The sequence below is a fragment of the Agelaius phoeniceus genome, chromosome 11, assembly GCF_051311805.1.
Source record: "Agelaius phoeniceus isolate bAgePho1 chromosome 11, bAgePho1.hap1, whole genome shotgun sequence".
Lineage (NCBI taxonomy): Eukaryota > Metazoa > Chordata > Aves > Passeriformes > Icteridae > Agelaius > Agelaius phoeniceus.
Genome location: NC_135275.1, coordinates 961,595 through 982,266, shown reverse-complemented (window position 1 = coordinate 982,266; position 20,672 = coordinate 961,595). Strand labels below are relative to the sequence as shown.

General features: G+C 46.0%; 1 protein-coding gene across 14 annotated transcripts in view; it reads right to left on the bottom strand.

The window, feature by feature from the left end:
* The window catches only part of WNK2 (WNK lysine deficient protein kinase 2), a 95,901-nt gene that overhangs the window by 18,600 nt on the left and 56,629 nt on the right, over positions 1–20,672 (bottom strand). For 5 of the 14 annotated variants that reach the window (XM_077184743.1, XM_077184732.1, XM_077184737.1 and 2 more), the window contains 15 exons: positions 19,377–19,880; positions 16,092–16,406; positions 13,296–13,345; positions 12,513–12,678; positions 12,315–12,431; positions 11,995–12,162; positions 11,741–11,786; positions 11,447–11,563; positions 9,891–11,002; positions 8,351–8,423; positions 7,879–7,934; positions 7,114–7,805; positions 6,402–6,616; positions 4,697–4,912; positions 3,697–3,795 (listed from right to left, as the gene is read on the bottom strand). In XM_077184743.1, the coding sequence (XP_077040858.1) occupies positions 3,697–3,795; positions 4,697–4,912; positions 6,402–6,616; positions 7,114–7,805; positions 7,879–7,934; positions 8,351–8,423; positions 9,891–11,002; positions 11,447–11,563; positions 11,741–11,786; positions 11,995–12,162; positions 12,315–12,431; positions 12,513–12,678; positions 13,296–13,345; positions 16,092–16,406; positions 19,377–19,880 (3,946 nt within the window). The remainder of the gene's footprint in view (positions 1–3,696; positions 3,796–4,696; positions 4,913–6,401; positions 6,617–7,113; positions 7,806–7,878; positions 7,935–8,350; positions 8,424–9,890; positions 11,003–11,446; positions 11,564–11,740; positions 11,787–11,994; positions 12,163–12,314; positions 12,432–12,512; positions 12,679–13,295; positions 13,346–16,091; positions 16,407–19,376; positions 19,881–20,672) is intronic. The other 9 variants (XM_054640253.2, XM_077184736.1, XM_077184738.1 and 6 more) reach the window with 7 other exon arrangements.

Genomic DNA, 20,672 nt, shown 5'->3' with positions numbered 1-20,672 from the left:
CTCATGAAACACCTGCATGAGGGGCTCCAGCTCTGAGGAAAATATCACAGGAGAGTCAGGCACCGAGAAGAGAGCTGCTCCTTCCAGCAGCATCACTCCAGTGTGGGGCTTGGGAGAAGCCCCGTAAGCGGTGAGACTGCCTCAAGCAGGGACTGACAGTTATCAGCCATGGTTGGTTATGAACTCAAATTAAATTAAAAATTCACTTTGTAGATCTAATTCACCCAATTAATTGTATTACTGCTAAAATTAACATGTTTAAGAACAGTAAAGTTAAGGAGATGAATAATAATTAAGATTTAATGTAAGATTGTGAAAGTTCAGCAGAGCATTTTACCTCCAATTCCAGATCTCTTATCTGAGGAATTAAATAGCTATTATACAGAACAGAAAAAAATCCACTGTCCCATATTTGCACTAACAGCTGCCAAAAAGCTGGAAAGCTACAAAAAAAATGGAAATGGCAATAAACTGCTAGACCATTTCCATAATTGCATATGCACATACAGTATATGAATTGCTACAAACCTGGCAAAAAATTGCATTACACAAGATTCCAAGCCTAAGCCAAATGGAGCTTTGAAAATTCCACTCACAATCAGTGAAAAGTCTTCCCTAAGGCACCCTTGCAGTTTAGCCCAGGAAAAATTATGCAGAATATTTTTTTTCAGGATAAAATTATGCCAAAGCCCATCAAAAATACTCTATTTAATGAAACATACAAAGGAGAAGTCAATATTGTACGTGGCTCAAAATGTCCTGCAGAACACTGTGGAAGTGTTTGAATCTGATGGATCTTGTAACCAGAGCAAGATCCTTGTGATACTGTCTTTAATCCATCTGAACATTGATTTTTAAAGTTGCCAACGTTTCTGCCAGTGCAGCAGGTCTCCTGCTGGCATATCCCACCTTGCCAAAGGGCTGGTTTTCCTTATCCAAACACACAGATTCGGAGCATTTCTGAAAACGCAGCACAGTGTTTCTCAACAGCTCTCAAACAAAAAAAAATACCAGGGAAACCTTGACTAATGGAATAGACCCAGGACTCTGTACTGTCTGGAGGCGCCACCGAGCTGCTGGCGCTGGGTAGTCGTGTCCCAGCCCTGTACAACTGCACAGAGGATGGAATCCTACCTGCAATGGTTTGGGTTGGAAGGGACTTTAAAGCCCATCCAGTTCCATCCCCTGCCATGGCCATGGCCATGGACACCTTCCACTATCCCAAGTGCTCCAAGCCCCATCCAGCCTGTCCTGGGACACTTCCAGGGATGGGGTATGGATGCACATGTTTAGCACTTAATGCAAATGCTTGGCTTTGCCTGCCTGCTGGGTGCACTGATGTCTCTTGCAGAGGGAAAGGAAGATGAGCCAGCTGGTATTGCCAACATCATCACCTTCAAATAACAGAATAAAAGGATGGTTTACATTGGAAGACCTTAAAAGCACATCCTTTTCCAAACCCCTGCCACGGGCAGGCTGCTCCAAGCTCCATCCAACCTGGCCTTCCTTGAGCACTGTTTTTGCTGAGGCTCCAGACACACCTGCTCTGGATCCCAGCTCCACAGAACATCCTACTGTCCGTCCTGCCTGCCGCTGTCCCAGCCCCAGCCACCCTGGGGAAGGACAGGAATGCACACAGCACCAGTCCTGCACTCACACACACATCCCACCTGCTGAGCTCACAGGAAAACAAGCTGGAATAGCCTCCTGCCCCACCAAACCTGCCCACAGCTCAGCCATGGGGATCTGCCAAGCTCCCCAGGTGAGAGGCACCTCAGGTGAGAGGCTCCTCTGGCAGCCAAGCTGTGCTCTCAGGACTGGGACCCTCAGGGGTGACCTAGGGTTGCAGTGTCACGTTAAGTGCCTGAACTGCACCCATCTCCTGGTGTGACTCAGAGATGGGGGAGGCCAAACCTCCCCCTGTACTCGCCCAGAGCCTGAGAGAGCACATGGGCTGAGAACAGAAAGCAATTAGTCATGCCGAGTTATTTAAGCATGAGGAAACTTCGTGATTCAAAGGATTTACATATTCCCTTGGTTTCATTCACAACATCCATGCACCCAAACATTTTTAATACACTGATTTTTATTGCCAGACCTTTTGCATCCTACTGAATAGTAATTCCATGGAAGATTACTGAAGCGTTTTCTGGGAATTACATGTGCAGAAGAAGAAATTACTGTGGCCACTATAACACCAAACAGGAATTTTTGGGAGCTGAGAATTCTCCTCAGGTTATCAAGAAAAAATCCCTAAATGCAAAATTGTCTCATGACATCACCAGTCATGAAAAGCTCACATGATAATAAATTCTGTAAATGTCAATCATCTGAGTGTTTGTGCTTTCAGGGAGCTCAAAAAAAAAGTTTTGAGATTATTTCTTAAAATAATGTTTATTCATAAAATTAGGAGGAGTGTATTGGAGTGGTCTTGTGCCTTTGACATGACCCATTTGGATAGTAATGAGCAGTGCAGAACTCCAAGGGGAGAGCTGATACTCCTGTAAACCCATAGTTATTTAACTAAACACTTTCTCAAAAACGTTATCAGCCCTTCTAAGGTTATATGTAAGTGGCCTATAGTACCTGTTCAGCACAACATATCTTTATTGTACAAGCAAAATCCGTTTGCCTAAAAAGCAGCATCTACAATTGGGTAAAAAAGTCTGATTTTTTTCATTAAATAGCTTGATATTGTTTGGTAGAATTGCCAATTACTTTATAAGTCAGACAAATAGGGTACAAATAGAAGGTGCACAGTTATTTGAGACAAAACTCCTGGATCCTAACAATCCATTTCCAAGTATCATCTGAATATCTGATATTGCTTTTTACTTATTTATGCTTTGATGAACTGCTAATTGACTTCATCTCTGAGGTCACATAAGGTCATAAGAAAATAAACTGAGTCAAGTGCTTCAGCCAGATCAGCTTACACAAAAAGTTGATGGGACTCTCCCTTAGAGTAACCAGATCTTCCTGCGCCTTATGATTCCATAAAAAAATCGCTCACTTAAAGTAATTAAAGTGACTGCATGGGGAAAAGCCCACCTGGGACAGAGATTTGGAAAGAACTAGCTGGAGCACTATTGTCTCAGCATTTCCACATGCAAAGAGCGGGGAAAAAATTAAAGAAAATAGAGTGGATATAAACAGTACTGTATATCGAGTTAATACAGCCCTTGTATGGAAGTTATACCCTCCAGTGACCTTCTAGAATTGTATCAGCTTGCTACATGCATGTCTTCAGAGTCCAAACATGTGTGAAAGAGACCATTCGTCTACAGAAGGATGGATTTCGTTTTGTTGTCGCTGGAACCGGGACAGCAGACATGTATATTTGCCACATTGCAAATAAAATTACTTCAACAGAAATCACATAAAGTACAAAAGCTTTGATAACTCCAGGGTAAAATTTACCATCAGGCTATATATAATAAATGATGAGATCTTCCACACATGCTTTTGGTGCCCAGGCATGAGCCAAAAGCAGTGCAAAAAAAGCTTTCACATGAAAAATTAATATAAATAAGGTGTGTTCATGATGATTACTTAAAAAAAAGAGAAAAAGAAAGAAAAGATGGTTGAGAAAAAGGGGCATCCTGCCAAACATATTAGAGATTTAAATCATGGAATTGGAAAAAGGGGGTAAAAGAAAGATGGACTGTGATAAAATACAAAAGAACAAATACAAACAGATGGACAAAGACACAGGTCCACTGAGGAATCTGGTACGAGGTTTGCTACTAGATTTATAGGTCACTCTCTCAGACGTTTGGTGGAAAACCGTCCAGCCTGTAAATGAATATAAAGGGAAGAAAACAAAGACACTTATAAAGTACAAGTAGCTGTGATCAGATGTCCTAAACCATCAGTCAAATCAGCTTTGTTAGTTAAACCTCCACATCTCCCCCTTAACTTTGCCAAAGAGGAGCAAGTTCACTGACCATACACAAAGGATGCAATAACAGCAGAAGAGGACAGATAGGTATTTTGTAGATTAGTTTGGCAGGATGTGCAATGAGAGGAAGGTATTTTAATCATCATTGGAACTTCCCATATGCATGGCAACAAGATCAGTCAAAGCCTATGATGGGGGCAATACACAGAGGTCTCAGAACTGGGGTCATGGGAGCACAGTCCTGTGGCTGGGACTCCAAAATTATGCACAAAGTGAACCCCTCATAGAAAGGAAATATAACTTGGTCCCCTGGGTTTGGTTTTCTTTTAATTTCATTTTTATTTTCTCTCATGCCCAAGACAGTTTGGTAGTTTATAATGAGGAACTTGGGGTCTACTGTAATCAAGGGGCTAAAAAAATGAAACAAAGCAAACGCTCTCCTAGCCTTTTGTATCTTCTTTGTTTTCCATTCATTTTTGCTCAGGAGTCTGTAAGGAAGACTCCAGAGAAGGTATTAAGGATAAAGCCACTGCTGGCAAAGCTGAAAGGTATTTCTTTCCTAAGAATTAGGGATGTCTTGGGGCATGCCTTCTCGAGTGCTGGTAACACTCGGCAAGATACTTAAATTTTGCTCTTCTGACAATACTGCAATGCTCTTTTTAAAGATAAGCCAGTAATTTGGATTGCCAAAGGTTCACATTCCTCTATCACTCCTAAAAAGTTCCAGCCTAAGGGAAGGGAACTAATTTTAGCACGTGCTGGAAGAGACACAAAACAGGCAGCAGGAAGAATCACCTTGGCCAGAGCCTGCGTTGGCGTCAGCTGCGTCAGGGCCCAGGCCGGAGCAGATGTCGGAGGACAGAGAGGCTTTGACAGAGCAGGGCTGCTGGGTCTGCACAGCCTTGCCCAGGGCGGGCGCTGCGCCGGGAGGCACCGCGGCGGCTTCGGGGAAACCCGGCTGAGAGTTACTGCTTTCTCTGTGGGGCGAGTCTTTAGAGTCTGAAAGGTTACCTGAAAGAGCAAACAAACATAACACATGCAATGGCAAAAGCTAGGAAAACTCTGAATAAAAAATCCCTGCCTAAAAATAATCCGTATCTTGACCCCAAGAGGAACAGCCGTTCACTATTCTGATGCACTGGATGGAGCACACACTTTGGGGAGAGCCTGCACCAGAAAATAACCCACATATCCTATCACTGAGCCTGCTTCTCCAAGAAGCTCCTGGAGCAGGTTTGATTTTTACAGTTTCTCCTCTGTGTTTTCAGGAGCCTCAGAAGGAGCACTGCTGGAATGAAGAGAGAGCTGCTGGGGTGCTGAGGAGGAGGATGAACACACAGAATGACAAAGCAGGACACAGAGATCTGCTCTCCCACACCAAAGGTGAAATTAAGCAAATGGAGAAGAATAAAAGTTGCAGCAAAGATACAAGGGACTTTTTATTTATAGCTATTTGAGTATAATTGCCACTTTCAGATTCTTCTACAGATAAATTCATGTAACACATGATTGCAAAGTATTTTGGTTTTTAAGCCGCTTTACCTAAGATATTTGTGTAGACAAAAGTACAGATAGAGACATTTATCTAGATATCTACAGATAAGCATATAACTATCTAGATAGATGTAGAAGTAACAGACAGTATCCAACACTGCTTCAGTCCCTGTGGGCAAGAACACTCAGCCTCAAGATGGGCCACAGAACTTATTGCCTCTGAATATATTTGTTTTTCCCAACTCAGCTGAAATCCTTAGCTAAAAGTAAAATTCTCCTCAACACCTTGTCTATAAAGATTGATGCAACAAAATTCAAAGAGGCCCTATGATGCAGTGATATTGAAAACAAGAGCCATCAGGTTTGAAATAAAGGGTGAATGCTGGAAATGCTGCTGCTCCCCCAAATAACAGCACAAACTAAGCTGGAGAAAAATTATGCATATTCTATTCTACATTTTGCTGAAGAAATAGGTACTGGGTTTTATCAATATTTTCCAGGTAAATTTTATTTTTGTATTTTTCCAAGAGATAAAACCTCAGGACTGTAGTGCTGTGTGAAAATCTCACATTACTTCATGGTCAAAGCATCCACCACAGTTTTGTAAATGCTTTTACCTCCCATCCTTTGGGGGAGCAAATGGAATCCCATCTTTTATATATGGCATCTTGGAGGAAAAAGGAAACAAGATATAGCACCTAGTCAATACAGCATAACAGCATGTAAGAAGTGAATACAAACATCAGTAAATTGGATTTAAAGAATAGAGGAGATGTAACCAGGCTGTTTTCCAAATTAAAGTGGAATATTATTCCTCTACCAAGAACTGTAGGCAATGCAGAGCAGGCAGGTATGGCTTGCCAGCAGGACCTGGGACAAGCCTGTCCAAAAGCATGCCAGCTTAAAACCAACAAACATTCCATCCTTTCCAGCAGTCCCAGACATCACACAGCACAGCCACGACTGACAGAAGCAACAGGCAAAGGGAAGCACCCAGTGTACCTACTTGTGCTTGATGTTCCACTCCTGAGCTGCTGGACCAGAGGGTTTAAGAGCTTTCCGGCTTTCAATTTGTTTTTGCTGGTTCTTCGGCGCCGGCTGCTTGGTGGGGCAGAGTGAAGGAAGCCCAGGTTGGGAGGAAGGGGTTTCCCCAGGCGAATATACAGTGCCTCTATCTCATTCTTCTGCTGCGTCTGCAGCTCAGCAATCTCTTTCATATGCCTAAAAAAATAAAAGGACTGTGCTAACAATGCATTTGATAAAGCACCATATCCTGACAGTGTAATTAATTGTAAAAGAAGAAACAAAACAATTGTTGGTTATAAAACAATCAGCTGCTCATCCCTAAGTATGCAAAGCTACAACAATCTACCTGTGGTGACTCCCCATCTCTGGAAGGGGGAGTCTCTGGCTCCAAGGCCAGGTTGGATGGGGCTTGGAGCAACCTTACATAATAGAAGGTGTCCCTGCCCATGGCAGCAGTTGGAATGATCTTTAAGGTCCCTTCCAACCCAAAACAGTCTGGGATTCTATGAGTTATTCTTCTAACTGGAACTGGCAGATAAGGCGATGCACAGCAGGAAGGTGGGGAAAGGTCCTGGCATTGCCTGATTTGCCCAGAACCAGTTTACTCCTTACAGTTCTGCTCATCCGAAGCTGAGCTGCTGCTCAGGTACAGTAACACAAGCTTCCCTTATATCACTTGCAACTCAACATACTTTTCTCTCAGGTTCTGCAACTCTTTCTTCATATCAGCATCTTCAAACTCTGAGTCATTGTCACTGCTCATGTAGGACGACTGTGAGTGGAAGGACGTGATGTTGATCGTAGGAATCTTTGCACCTTGCCCATTGGGTGACTCTGGGCCAGGGGAGCCACCTTTGGCAGACCTCTGCAGAAAAGCAGCTGCTTTTTTGATTAAGTCTGTGGCTGTGCTGCTGCTGGCGGGGGAGAGCTGTGCAGCTGCAGCAGCCGCCGGCTGCCGCGGGAAGGGCTCGTCAGCGGAGTCGCTCGAGGCCTGGTCGCACAGGACGTCCACGGACGAGGCCGTCTGGACCCTGCGGACAGCAGCCTTCATGTCCGGGCTGGAGGGCAGCTCGTCCAGGTACACGTCCGGGGGGGCCGAGAACCTCAAGCAGTGCGGTGCTGCTAAAGTTAATTCATCCTGCGTGCTGATGACTGAAAACCTGCCAATGGTTTTGGCTGGCGTGCCACTCTCCTGAGCCTCAGCCTGTTTTCCATAGGAACCAGAGCCTGGAGAACCATCCCTGTGGAAGTTACTCATCACCCCATCTGCTGTCACTCTCCGCGTTACGCTCTCTGCGTGTGCAGGCGAAGCTGTCCTCTCTGCCTCCTCACTCCTCTGGAAAGTCTCCATCTGTGGAGCTGTGCCTGATGATGAAGGTGCAGCCTGGCAAAAATAAGAGAGCTTAACAAAAGGAACTGTAACAATCAAGCAGAAAACCGCTCCTAGTTCTGATTACCTGAAGGAGGCCTTTTGCTGGAGCAGCAGGAGCTGAAGCGATGCTTGTGGCTGGACCTGATTTAAAGTTGGGAAAAAAATATTTATGTCTGGAATGCTTTAATGTAATAAAAACCAGTGTTTCATTGTGATAAACTGAAGTGTACCACTGAGGAATAATTTAAAACCCCGGTCTTTGTAATACAGGATTGAAAATGCAGGAGGCAATAGCAATGGCAATATAAAATATCTGCAGGTTGGCAGATCTAGTGATTTGGGGAATTCAAATAATAACAGGTGTGTGGAATCTCATTACTCAGTTAAAAATTTTTAAGGAGAAAAAGAGAAGAAGAATGAAATCTGCATGGTACATTGGGCCTGAACTATTCTGGTGTTCTTGGTGTCTCAGAGACACACAGGGCTGCTGGACATGGACGGGCTGTTGCCCCACTCCTGCCACTGACACCAAGCAGGGATGGCCGGAGGAGCATTACCTGTTCCGCCTGCTGACCCACCTCTTGCCTCTGAGGGATGAGCACTCACACCAGTGACTTCTGGCTTGTTCAACTTTCAGTAAAAGGAAAAAAGAAACACAATTTCAGTCTCACAAAGCAGAATGTGTTCTCCTTCCCTCACTTCCCCTTGCTGCCCTGGCACTACCAGAGAATACGGAACTATTTCACAGTGCCTGTGGAGGGGCCTTCAAGTCTTGTCTCCAACTCCCCCATTTTTTTTCCTTCTTCCTTGAAAGAAATAAAGCAGTGGCAGCATTGCAGTTGGAACTGCAGCCCAAGCTACTGAAACCCGGTATATTATATATACACACATGCTTGGGGCTTTGTTCTGGTTTGCTTTTCCAGCCAGACTGTACGTTCCTCATCTGTACGTCTGTCCTCAGAAATTCTATGTCTCTTTCCTTACTGACACAGCTTTTAATAGGATGAATTCCAATTACTCGAGAGACATAGCACCTTTCACAGAGAGAGAATTTGGTTTGCTGTAGAAAGTCATTTATCATTAGAAAACAACACGCTCTAAACAGTCACTCCAGTACAGCTGCTTTCCTGTACCACACAGCACCTGTTGGGCAGTCGACAGGAGTCCCTCCAGCTGATGCTACACAGAACAGGCTCAGCCTTGCTAGGGATGGAATTATCTCCAGAAATGCTACTTTTGAGTAAGATATAGAATCATAGAATGGTTTGGGTTGAAAAGGACTTCAAAGTTCATCCTATTGCCTCCCCTGCGATGTACAGGGACACTTTTCACTATCCCAGGTTGCTCCAAGACCCATCCAACCTGGCCATGGACACTGCTAGGAATGGGACAGCCACAGCTTCTCTGGGTAACCTGTGCCAGGGCCTGGAATAGACACTGATCTAGCACAATGTGCTGCAAATCTGATGATTTCATAAACTTGAAATTTTATCTGAAAAAACCTAACATGGGGGCTCAACTGAGACAGAAGAACCACTGCCCCTGACTGCCTGTTACCTCTTTCCTTAGAGGCTTCCATGTCAGTCTTGCTCTACCAAGCTCAGGAGAAGACAAAAGAAACTATTACAGGAAACAGAAGAAACTCATGCCCATGGAATGTCTGACTTTGGCTGCAGCATGTGGACAAGGCAAAGGTACTTGAAATGCTTGCTTTATCCAAGATGACTTCTAAGGCAGTAATTGTACCACTGCCATTCATTTATACTTAAAATTGAAGCAAAATCACCTTCATTAGAACTACAATGACGACACCATGCATGTGTTTTACATTCTTAAACTACAAAGAAATTGACATATTTCTGCCTGCTTTGGACGGGACACAAGAGGAGATGAATTAAAGTATTATACCACTTCTAAACCCAAAGGAAAAGTCTGGCTTTCACTAATAAGCATTTCTGAAAAATGAATTGGGATGCATGTGACAAGAAAAATTTAAGTGAGCTTTCACACTGGAAAGCAGTCAGCAGGCAGAAGCAACACACCCCGGAACAGAGTTATGAAATGTTTAGGGAAGAAAAAGATCTACACGTGGCCTACCGCAGGAGAGTGAGTCTTGAGCTCTGCTCTGGGGCCAGCCCTACAGGCTGGCTTTGAGGGGGTGAAGGGCAGAGCCACTGGGGGACTGACCAGCGGTGGGCAAGGCAAGGCCTCTGAGGGCACGAGGGGCACAAGCGGCTCAGCAGCAGCTTTCACCTCCTGGCCGGTGTCCGGGATGCTATAGCTTGGTTCTCTCCCATCCAATGCTGGGGCAGGAGCTTGCTCTTCAGGAAAAGGGGATAAGGTAAATTCACTGTCGCCCTGTTCAGGTGGCACAGAGGTGTCTGGCGTCCCTGCTGATGCCGAAGAAGTTGGAACATATTCCTGGTACAGCAAATTGCGCAGCTTCTCATCAAGGCTTTTAATCGTGTTGTCCACGAAGTCCACCCTGGGGGGGCCCTCGCCGTCGGACTCGGCCGCGCCGGGGGGGTTCTGCTGCTGGAGCAGGCCAACCCCTGCCCCGGCCATCCCCGTGCCACCCTGCACCATCGGCAGCTGCTGGGACGTGGCCAGCGGCACCTGCGTGGGGCTCTGGAGCTGGGACCCCGCCAAGGCCAGGGCGTCGGGGCCAGCGGCCGCGGGGAAGGGCTGGCTGCCGAAGGGCCCCGCTCCGGGCTGGCTGCCCTCCAGCAGGTGCGGCCCCTGCGGCGCCGGCTGCCGCTCCAGCACCGCGGCGTCCGGAGGCAGCGGCCCCGGAGCCGCTGGCACGGCCGCGGGTGGGCCCACGCTGCAGCAGGCAATCTCCACGTCAGGCACGCAGGCCGGCTCGTCCGCCTGCGGCTGCAGGTGCGGGGCCGGGGCCTCGGCGGGCTCCTCCAGCCCCATGGCTCGGGGGGCCGGGGGGCCGGGCTGGGGGAACTCCGGCTGACCCCCGCTGGCCACCACGGGCTCCGCGATGCTCGGGGCAGATGCCAGCGCGGCTGGCGCCGGGAACTCTGGCTGGCTTGCTATGCTGGCAGGAGCTGCTGTAGCAGGAGCCGTTGCCAAGGACAGGGTGGCTCCAAGGGGGCTGTCACTGACCCCTGTGTGCAGGGGAAGCTGCTGGCCAGCCCCGAGCCCAGGTGCCTCTGTCACCGCAGAGCTCACCGGCTGGTCATCTGACTGTTCCGGGTCTAGAGAGAACACAAGCAAAAGGTGAACCTTGAAAGGAAACGAAATCACTGCCAAGCCCCCTGGTCAGCTGCAGGGACAACCCACTAGCAATTCCCACCAGCAAATAGCTGTTATGTACACCAAACGAGAATTTTCAGATTATTTCAGCAAAAAATATTTCACTGAAAAGACACATAGTGATGGAGAATTTCGGCTACCCCGCAGGATAAGGTATAGCTAAAATACTGACACTTTACTGAAACTCAGATAAAGATTTCCAATTTGGTTCAACGCCAGGAACATATGTAAATGCACGTGCACATGTAAATGCACAGCTTAACAAAACTCATCATTTTCTTCGTCTGACTAAATTAAGTGAAACCATCACAGCTGAGTGAGTTGAGGACAGAAGAGAGACAACACAGCAGCTCTGAGAAGACGTTTTCTATAAAGTTTGGAGATACCTGGCCCTTCTGTCTGCTGGGCACTGGGAGGCACCGGGGGAGAAAACTCAGGGGCATCTGTAGTAGGGTTTTCAACCACTGGACATATAATAAACCACCTTTTTCCGGTATGCAAAACTAGGGATGAAAAGAAAATTACAAGTAAACACATGAATTTCCATTGTCTCCAGATCATGACTTTGTCTTAATTACACAGGACTGTTTGGGTTGGAAGAGGCCCTTAAAGGCCATCTAGTTCCAACTCCCTGTTATGAGCAGGGACATCTTCCACTAGAAACTCAAAGGCACTCTTACCATTTTGCTGATACACAGATGTCTTCATTTGAGACTGACGCTTCTCCTGTTAAAGAGACAACACAAGAAATAGCTGGATTAGTGCAAGAGGACCAGCATTCCGTTCATATTGTAAGGCTTAACAGAGCAAAAGCATTATTTTTTTAGTTAAGAAACCTTTTTAGTTTTTTTAACACAAGATGCAAAAGTAATTTAAGTATCTGGCTGTTAAAAAAAAGGAATCAAACTAGGAATCTGTATTCAGTGTTTCTTACCTCGCTTATTTCCAGCCTATCTGCATCTTGTTGGGGACTTGTTCCCTGGTCAGAACTTCGTTCTCCTTCTGTATCCTCACTGAGCATATCTTCTGCTTTATCAATGATATCCTTCATTTGTTCAATAAAAGTCTCTTTTTCACTTTGCAAGATGAATTCATTCTCCACCTAGAAGGCCACATCAAAATAAAGGGGAAAACAGACTTTTTTTTATTAATGCCTCATTCCACAGCTGCCAGGCAGCTCAGGCAACAAGCACACACGAGGAGCTGCCTAGAGCAACTGGGAGCACTGAGAGCCCGTGGGCAGCCACATCTCACCATGTAAGTGGCAATCTCCTCCGGCGCATCACCATCCAAGTCAAACTTGAACGTCACCATTTTGTGGTTATGGGTTTCAAGCTGGCATTCCACCATCTTATCCCCTGTGTTACACACCTGCATGCAGAGATCAACAACCCTTATTCCTGGCAAAGCCAAAGGAACCCTAGAGTTAACCCTCCAACAGGTTGTACTTGCATTTAATATGGTCAGTTTGGGTCTGTTGGACTTCTCCTGGCGCGAACGAGCACGCGTGGATTTCTTATGCTTCTTTGAAGACTTTCCTTCTTGCTTTCCACTTCCTGTTGCTCCTTCCAAGCTGTCACTCATCTCTTTGCCAGAAGCAACATCTGGACTCATGTAGCTTCACAAGAGAAAGGAAGAACAGCCCCAAAATAAAGGCAGAGTCACACACAATGGAGTCATGCATCACATGTAAGCTATAAGAGAGGCTGCAAAAAAGGGCACATTTGCACTTTTTTTTGGCCCGAACTGAGTCAACTGGAAAATACTCAGTGAGCGAAGGGCACTACTCTACACCAGGCACATACTCTGGCTACAACACCTACCAAGAAATGATCTATTAATGTTTCTGGCAGTAACACAGCAGAAGTCCCTCACTCTGAATATATCCCTTAAGGGGCCCTGACAGTCTCTCTCTGAACTGCACTAGTTCCTACTTTTCTAAGGTGAAGTTTTCTCAGCTCCTGTCTTTCTGCCCTCCCAGCAGAAGGTCAAACAGGTAAGGTTTGCTGTAGAGGGAGGAAAAAGAAGATCCATACAGCTGTACATACACCAAGGCTAGGATGCTGCATCCAAACTAAGGAAATAAAAGACCTGCAGGTGCCAGAATGGGCACACTGCACACAGAACATTGTCAGCTTCTCCCTAGACATGCTCCCAGTCCTTCTTCTCCTGATCAAGTCAGAAAAAACAGACTCCAAAATGCAAGCATTTCTTACGCCAAAGAGGTGATAATACCTTTCGCAACTCTGGGACAGAGCTTGGAGTTTGTCCTGTATTGCTTGCTCCTAAAATGCAAGAAAAAGTAATTTAAGCAAACACATTATATTAGCAGATGAAAAACACCTTTAGGAAAGGGTTGGCATCAGTAACTCTAAAACCATTCTGTTTAACCAGTTCTTGGAACCTAGAAATAAAATACATGCCCAATTTTATCCTTTCAACTTCACTTCTGTCCAAGGCCCCAGCCACTTAGTCAGAGACACTAACCTGCCACTTCCCTTCCTCTGCCCACAGCAGATCAGATGGTGAAAGGAATAAAACAGTTCTCACCACCATGGCAAAATTGGACTGAGGGACAATTCCACTGTCTTTTATTTTTGAATGTATCTGCTAATTTGGCTCATTGCTTTATATAGTTTCCTGAAAATATGCTCAGTATTTTCATTGTGTTTGGCTTAGTGGGAAAATTTCTAAGGAACTTACAAACAAAAGATGAAAATTCATCATTTAAGAACACCACCCTTGCATCATGTCCTCTTGTCCTCTACATGAATTTCCCCTAAAATCTTCCCTCTTCACTGGCTGCAGCTCTGGGACAGACATCATAGCATGATTTTCACATTGGGCAGACCCCTTCTCATAGAATTTGTGACAATGCTGCAGGCCCTGCTGTAACAAACTTACCATGTATGCACAAAGACACACACACCCTTATGTGTATATAACTGTGTATATACACTCACACCAGATACACCCATAAATATATATAATTTTACATATATTTATAAAAACATGTCTATAAAATACTTCTATAGACGCAGAGCTAGAAACAAGCCCCTCAACTGCCATCGCTACACTGAGGACTCGAGCAGTGATGAGATGAGGTTAAAAGCTCAGAGGGGAACTGGTCAACATCACTGGCTCTCTGCAGCTAACCAGCCAGCCCCACTCCTTGGCTGTAAACACCATATGTAAGCCATGCCAAGCTTAAATGCAGTTCCAATAAAACTGCAACATCAATGAACAGAGAGAACACAGACATAATGTATCGACATTCTGGTAAAGCACTCAACCAAGTGCCTTACAAAACCTCTTTTGCCTGACTGGTTCAGGTTGGTTTGGATGCAAGTGCTGCAACATGCCTGAACACAACAGAAGAGATAAAAATGTCATGGCAGAGTAGAAACAAAATGTAGTGTTTTGATTATATAGACAGGTATGAAACTTCTCTTACACCCAAGGAAACTTTAGCCATGTATGCCAGAAAACCAGCATGGATACAATGTGCATTGGTACTTGCTTCACTTCTTAAAGTGAGTGAGAGAAAGCGGTTAACTTAGAGATGGACGTGAGAAAGAAATTAGCAAACCAGTGGTTAAATGTTCTGAGGGATGTGGGATGCGAAGGACAGACATGTGCCTCAGTGGCCACGAGTTTCTCAGGAGAACTTGTATCCCCCCTATCACAGTGCCTAACAATGAGGTTTGTTCATATTTCCAGAATCTCTAATGGAATGGACTCCGCACTGAAGGCACCAGCACTGACCTTGCCATGAGTTGTGCATTCAGAAAAAAGACAGCTGGAGAAGGAGTACCTTGAATGATGGATATGCCTGACCCAGCCCAGCTTTTCCGGGGAGTCTGCAGGTGAAGCACTGCAGACAGGCTCTACAATTCCTGATACACTTAACCAACAGGACGCAGACATTCACCAGGAAATATCCTACATCACAGCAGGAATGCTGATGCAGTAAGAATTAAACTGCCATTGACAGACAGGAAAAATGGGGAACTAGAATTCATTTTTAGTGTTAGCACAGGCCTTCTGGAGCATCTTCTGGAGGCAGCATTGAGTTGTATGTCCAATGGAATTTCAGGCTGCACTGGGGTCAAGGCATGTGACAAGCCATGGAAACATGGGCAAAACCAAAGGATTAATTTTGAAAAGATGAGATACATACTTTGGGAAGAAAGATAACTCAGAGCAGAGACTCAAGAGGAACCACTCTGAATGCAGAATCACAGTGGGACATTTCCATCCAGGAGTGGAGAAAAAATTAGACTTATTTCCTGAAATCAGGTAGAAATGCCAAAGCTTTTGTTTTGTTTTGTTAACAGGCAGCTGAAGAGAAAGAAATGTTCTGTGATGTTCTGTCAAGACTGAAGATTAAACAATTATGGGAGTGGAAAGAAAAGTCAAAATAGCAGACAAGGAGCTGACAATTCTGTAAGGAAAACAATAAAAAGCATCCTGCTTCTATGACCACTGAGAATTGGGAATGCCTATGAGTATCTTAAGAAACAAAAATCCCAGGGCTACAGCAGACATTAGGCAATACAGGAGGATACAATGCTAAATGAAATGAGAATAGGGCTCAAACTGAAAAGGATGAAAGGCTTCCACAATACAAAGACTCAGATTGTGGAGTAGTTTCTTAAGGCAAATGATGGGTTGTTGAACAAGTGCTTGAGACATTTAAAACAAGACTGGACAGAACATGGGTGAAACTCTACAGAACAACTTCTAACTCACCCACATTGAGAATTTCTTGATTTCTATCTCAGCTATGGACAAGAAGGTGCTTAGTCCTGCTGCCTCATTAATTCAGTGAGACATTTCCTGAGCTGCAACATGAGGTTTCATTTGGAATAGCCAATTATTTGCTGACCCAGAACTGCTGGCATCAAGGAGCAGCAGCTCAACACACAGAGGGGATAACCTCCCTTGTGCAACAAGCCCACTGTTTCACACAGGAGTAACTAAGAAGATTAAGGCTGAGGCTGGTGAGTTACTTCAGAGGAAGGGCTCTACCTCTTGAGATGTCTCTGTGCCTGCTGCGACAGCCGAGCAGGGAGCTGGGAGCTGCTGGCCCAGTGGCTGCGAAAGATCAGGCTGGAGCTGCAGCAGAGCAGAGGGCTGGAGAGGCAGGCCAGGCTCTATGGGGGCAGGCGGGGCAGCTGTGGCAAGGCTGCCATGGACCTGGGCAACGCCTTCGGGAGCGACGCAGGGCGGCACCAGCTCCGGCTGCAGCTGCAACGGCGGTGACATGACCATGGAGGGCTGCACTGGCAGCACAGGCACCTGGGCTCCAGCTTCCAGAGCAAACTGAGTGTGTCCAGGCATGGGCTGCAACACAACGAGAGCTGTTAGCACACATCTCTCTGCGCCAAGGGCTCAACACGTATGTGACAAGGGAGCAAAGTCACTGGTGTTCATGTAGAAAGGACTCAAACTTCGCAGTGCAACTGGGTTTGGATGCTCTCAGTAACATCTACAGACATAAACTTCCCATGAAATAACCAAAAAAAGCGCTAAGGATGCCTTCTGTACAATTATGACAAGGTGCATTGATCAGGTACTAGTTTATTAGTAGGGACAAAAGCAGATTTTGCTAAGAAAGGAAAAATTACAGAATTCCAGAATGGTTTGTGATAGATGGTCTCATCTCATTAGATAGATGGTCTCAAAGCTCATCTCATTCCACCCCCTACCATGGGTAGGGACACCTTCCACTATCCCAGGCTGCTCCAAGCCCCATCCAACCTGGCACTGGACACTGCCAGGGATCCAGGGGCAGCCGCAGCTCCTCTGGGAAACCTCTTCCAGGGCCTGCCCACTCTCACAGCCGAGAATTCCTTCCCCATATCCCACGTGTCCCTATCCTCTGGCAGTGGGAAAGCATTCCCTGTGTCCTGTCCCTCCATCCCTTGTCCCCAGTCCCTCTCCAGCTCTCCTGGAGCCCCTTCAACCCCTGCAAGGGGCTCTGAGCTCTCCCTGGAGTCTTCTCCTCTCCAGGTGAACACCCCCAGCTCTCCCAGCCTGGCTCCAGAGCAGAGGGGCTCCAGCCATCAGAGCATCTCCAGGGCCTCCTCTGGACTTCCTTTTAAGATCTTAGGTGAGGAATTCATTCCTCTGAATACTTTGCTCTGCTTTCAACAATTCCACACTGTCCATGCAGAGAAAAATACATTCTACCCATAACCTAACTTAGGATATTTTAAGAAATCTGCCAGATATGTAGAACCAGGACCTGGTACAAATGACACAATTAACTCTTTCACTGAATATACACCAGTGTCCTACTTCAGTTTAGTGCAGTTTACACACTGAATTCTCAACTTAACCCTTGATGTGCCAAGCGCCAACACCCCAATCCTACCAACACATTCATGTGGACAGAGGGAGTTTCACTTTTCTCAGTGGATTTCTCCAGTGCATTAAAATGACTCAAGTGCGTAAGCACTTGGTGGGAACCAGATCCAGGCGACAGGATGCCAGCTACCTTAGAGACTGGGTTGTTATTCTGCATAACAGTCCTTTTGGGTTGTACATTTAAAATCAGAACATTCTCCTTTTAGGTACATCATGTATTTTTCCAGGGGGACTGAGCTTGTGGAAAGAGGAAGAAGGAAAGAAAGAAGCACATGGAAGAAAAAAAAGACTTTTAGTACTAGGTAAAAGTGTGCCCAATTTTTACTTTTTTTGAAGTATCATCACATAGAGACTTAAGGCTATTGGAAAATACATTAAAAAAAAAAGACTTAGATGAGAACTAGGCCACACGCTTTCATTGCTGCGTGCTCTCAGCAGGTTCTGGGTATGGCTGAAACTATTATTCCAGGTTTTAATGTAGATAAAAGTAAAGACAGGATGTGCTTCATAACACCTCAGAGTTACACGGCTGCCCAAAGTGAGGGTTGTTAGACTGACAAGTGTGGTGTAATGCCACAGAAGGGTGGTTCAATTTTAAATCTTATATAACTAGAATAATTCACAAAATATTTCAATGTAAAATCACAGAATCACAGAATATTCTGGCTTGCAAGGCACCCACAAGGATCATCAAGTGCAGCTCTTAAGTGAATGCCCATACAGATGTACCCAGCCAAAACAAAACTCAGAGGTGCTAAACATCAATTGTGAAAACAGCATGGCATTATATACAGAAATACCTCTCCAATAGAAGTCTTCAAATCAAAACAATGTTTTTTAAAATATTCCTCTGCACATTGTAATAGCAATTTTTTAACCCAAATTCTTCCCTATGCAATTCTTCTACACATATTTGATAGCTAATGACTTTGTCAGGATGGTTTGGGAACATCAGCTCTCCAGTTCTGGTATTTGCCATGCTCAGTGTGTCCAGTGTGCTTGATTCCATTCCCTCTAAAGCCACAGGGAACACTGAGTAACACTCCCAAACTCCATGCTGCTGACATTCTCAACAACAGTAATCCTGTACGAAATATATGGCTGAAAAAGAGAAATTTAAAAACTATGTACTGCTCTGAAGATGCCATGACAGGTTGGGATGGGATGTTACAAATTTTATTTAGGGTGTTATGGTGAAGGGATGTGGCAGAATACAGATTTTCCAAATGCCTTATTAACAGGTTGAGTGTCCTCTCCTGCTCTGGTCAGACTGTGTTTCATGCTGACATATCACAGATGCGGCGAGAGAAGTATTTACAGACTCTGTCAGTCCTGAGGCAGTTTCCGTGTAAATACTGCTTGAGCTCGTTTATGCTTTGTTTTTTTCAAGGGGGAAAGGGTCTGCAGCTAGAATCCATCCCTGCCCTGCAGGCCTGACAGTGCTCTTCCACAGAGCTTTCCAGAGTCCTTACCCGAGAGCCACTTCCCTTTGCTGTTTTAAATATATTCTACACCAAAACAACTCCACTGCTCCTGCCAGCTCCCCCGTATTTGCTGTGTGTACCCAGCAGCCCCTGCATCCTACATGGACCAGCTACAGGCACTGGCAAGGCTTGGTACACCCTCCTGACCTGGGAGAACACAGCTCACACTTCCCAAGATCTGAGAGCAAGAAGGAAGAGGAAATTCAGAAAGTGCTCTGCTCATTTACTGTCCAAAGCCAGTTGTATTATGCCCTCTATCCTTGATAACCCCTGTCCCTGGCTGAGGATATCACCTGCTACCCCACAGCTCACAGCTTCAGCCACCACCTCCAGAACTGAGAGCAAGAAGTCAACAAAGCCTCTCAAGAACAAGGATTAATGTTGGCAAGGAACAGAACCCCAGGACAGGCAGTGCCCTGGAGCACCCTGCAGCGCACGGCCCCGCGCCCGGTGGATTTACCTGGTGAGCCGGCTCAGGAGGGTGGATGACACTCGGCTGCAGGGCTGGAGGAGGTGGCTGTGCCTGGGTCACGGGCTGGGAGCTCTGTGCGTGGTGGGGCGAGGGCGTGTCGCCGGGCAGCAGCGGCTGGAAGGCGGGCTGGAACACGGGCTGCGGCGGCAGCGCGGCGTGCGGCGGCAGCGGTGGCACCCCTGGCGGCGCCACAGCCAGCAGCGGGATGGTGGCCGCCGGCATGTTTGGCACCATGGGCTGGCAGGGCAGGACCAGAGAAGCCACGGTGGTATGAGGCAGGTTGACGGCCTGCATGGGCAGGGCAGGGGAGTTGGGCGCCATGGGCAGCGTGGGGTTCATGGGCAGGCTGGGCAGGATCACGGCTGGAGCAAAGTATTGGGAGGGAGCAGGAATGGGGGGCACGTTTGCAGCAGGGATGTCAGACAGGTTTGGAGGAAGGCTGTCAAGCCCTGCCAGAGGAGTAATTGCAGGAATGACAGGAAACTGAGGAATCTGAAAAAAATATAATATTACATAAACTGCATCAGTGCTTTCACTGATGCTATAGAGAAGTTTCATTTGCCACACAAGTCCCTAAAAACCACCTGTGCCAGGAGGATAATTATATCTGTTTGTTAATCACTTCCATTCATTCCCTGAGCTTCGCAAGCAGTAATAAAAACTGATTTACGCTTAAATCATTAGTAAAAGCAAAAAAAATACATTTGAGGGGGATGCTTTTATATCCTAGAAGCTTAGAACTACTTCTAACACCAGCTTGAAGCCTTCAAGCAACATCCTAATTAAATGCTGCTTTCATTTGAACAGAAATTAAAAGGAATTGGGCCAGACTTAACGCAAAACTCTTTCATGCAAAATTAAGTGGGGCAATTTAAACCCTTGTTTTCAAACAAGCTGCAACTCAGGCAGCACGGAAGAGCCCAGAGAAAGGGTTTTTACAATCAAAACCTCCCAGTGATGGAGCAGACTGGCATCATGGCAGCAGCTTGCTCCTGCCCTTTGGCACAAGCTGCTTCACATTATGGCGCTGTCACTACTAAACACAGCACCATCCACCTTCCTAGGCCAAGGGAAGGGTTTGTCCCTGCTCCAGAGAACAGACCCAGAGCAGAACAACACCGACATGGCTGGCAGGTGTTGGGGGAAGTGGTGAAGTCAGGAGGTCAGAAAATAGCAATAAAAACAGGCAACTGCTCATGCCCTCAAGCCTGGGATGGGGAAGAAATTGTGCCAGAGGAGACAGTGCAAAAGACCAAAACAAAACAACCCCAAAAAAATTATTGC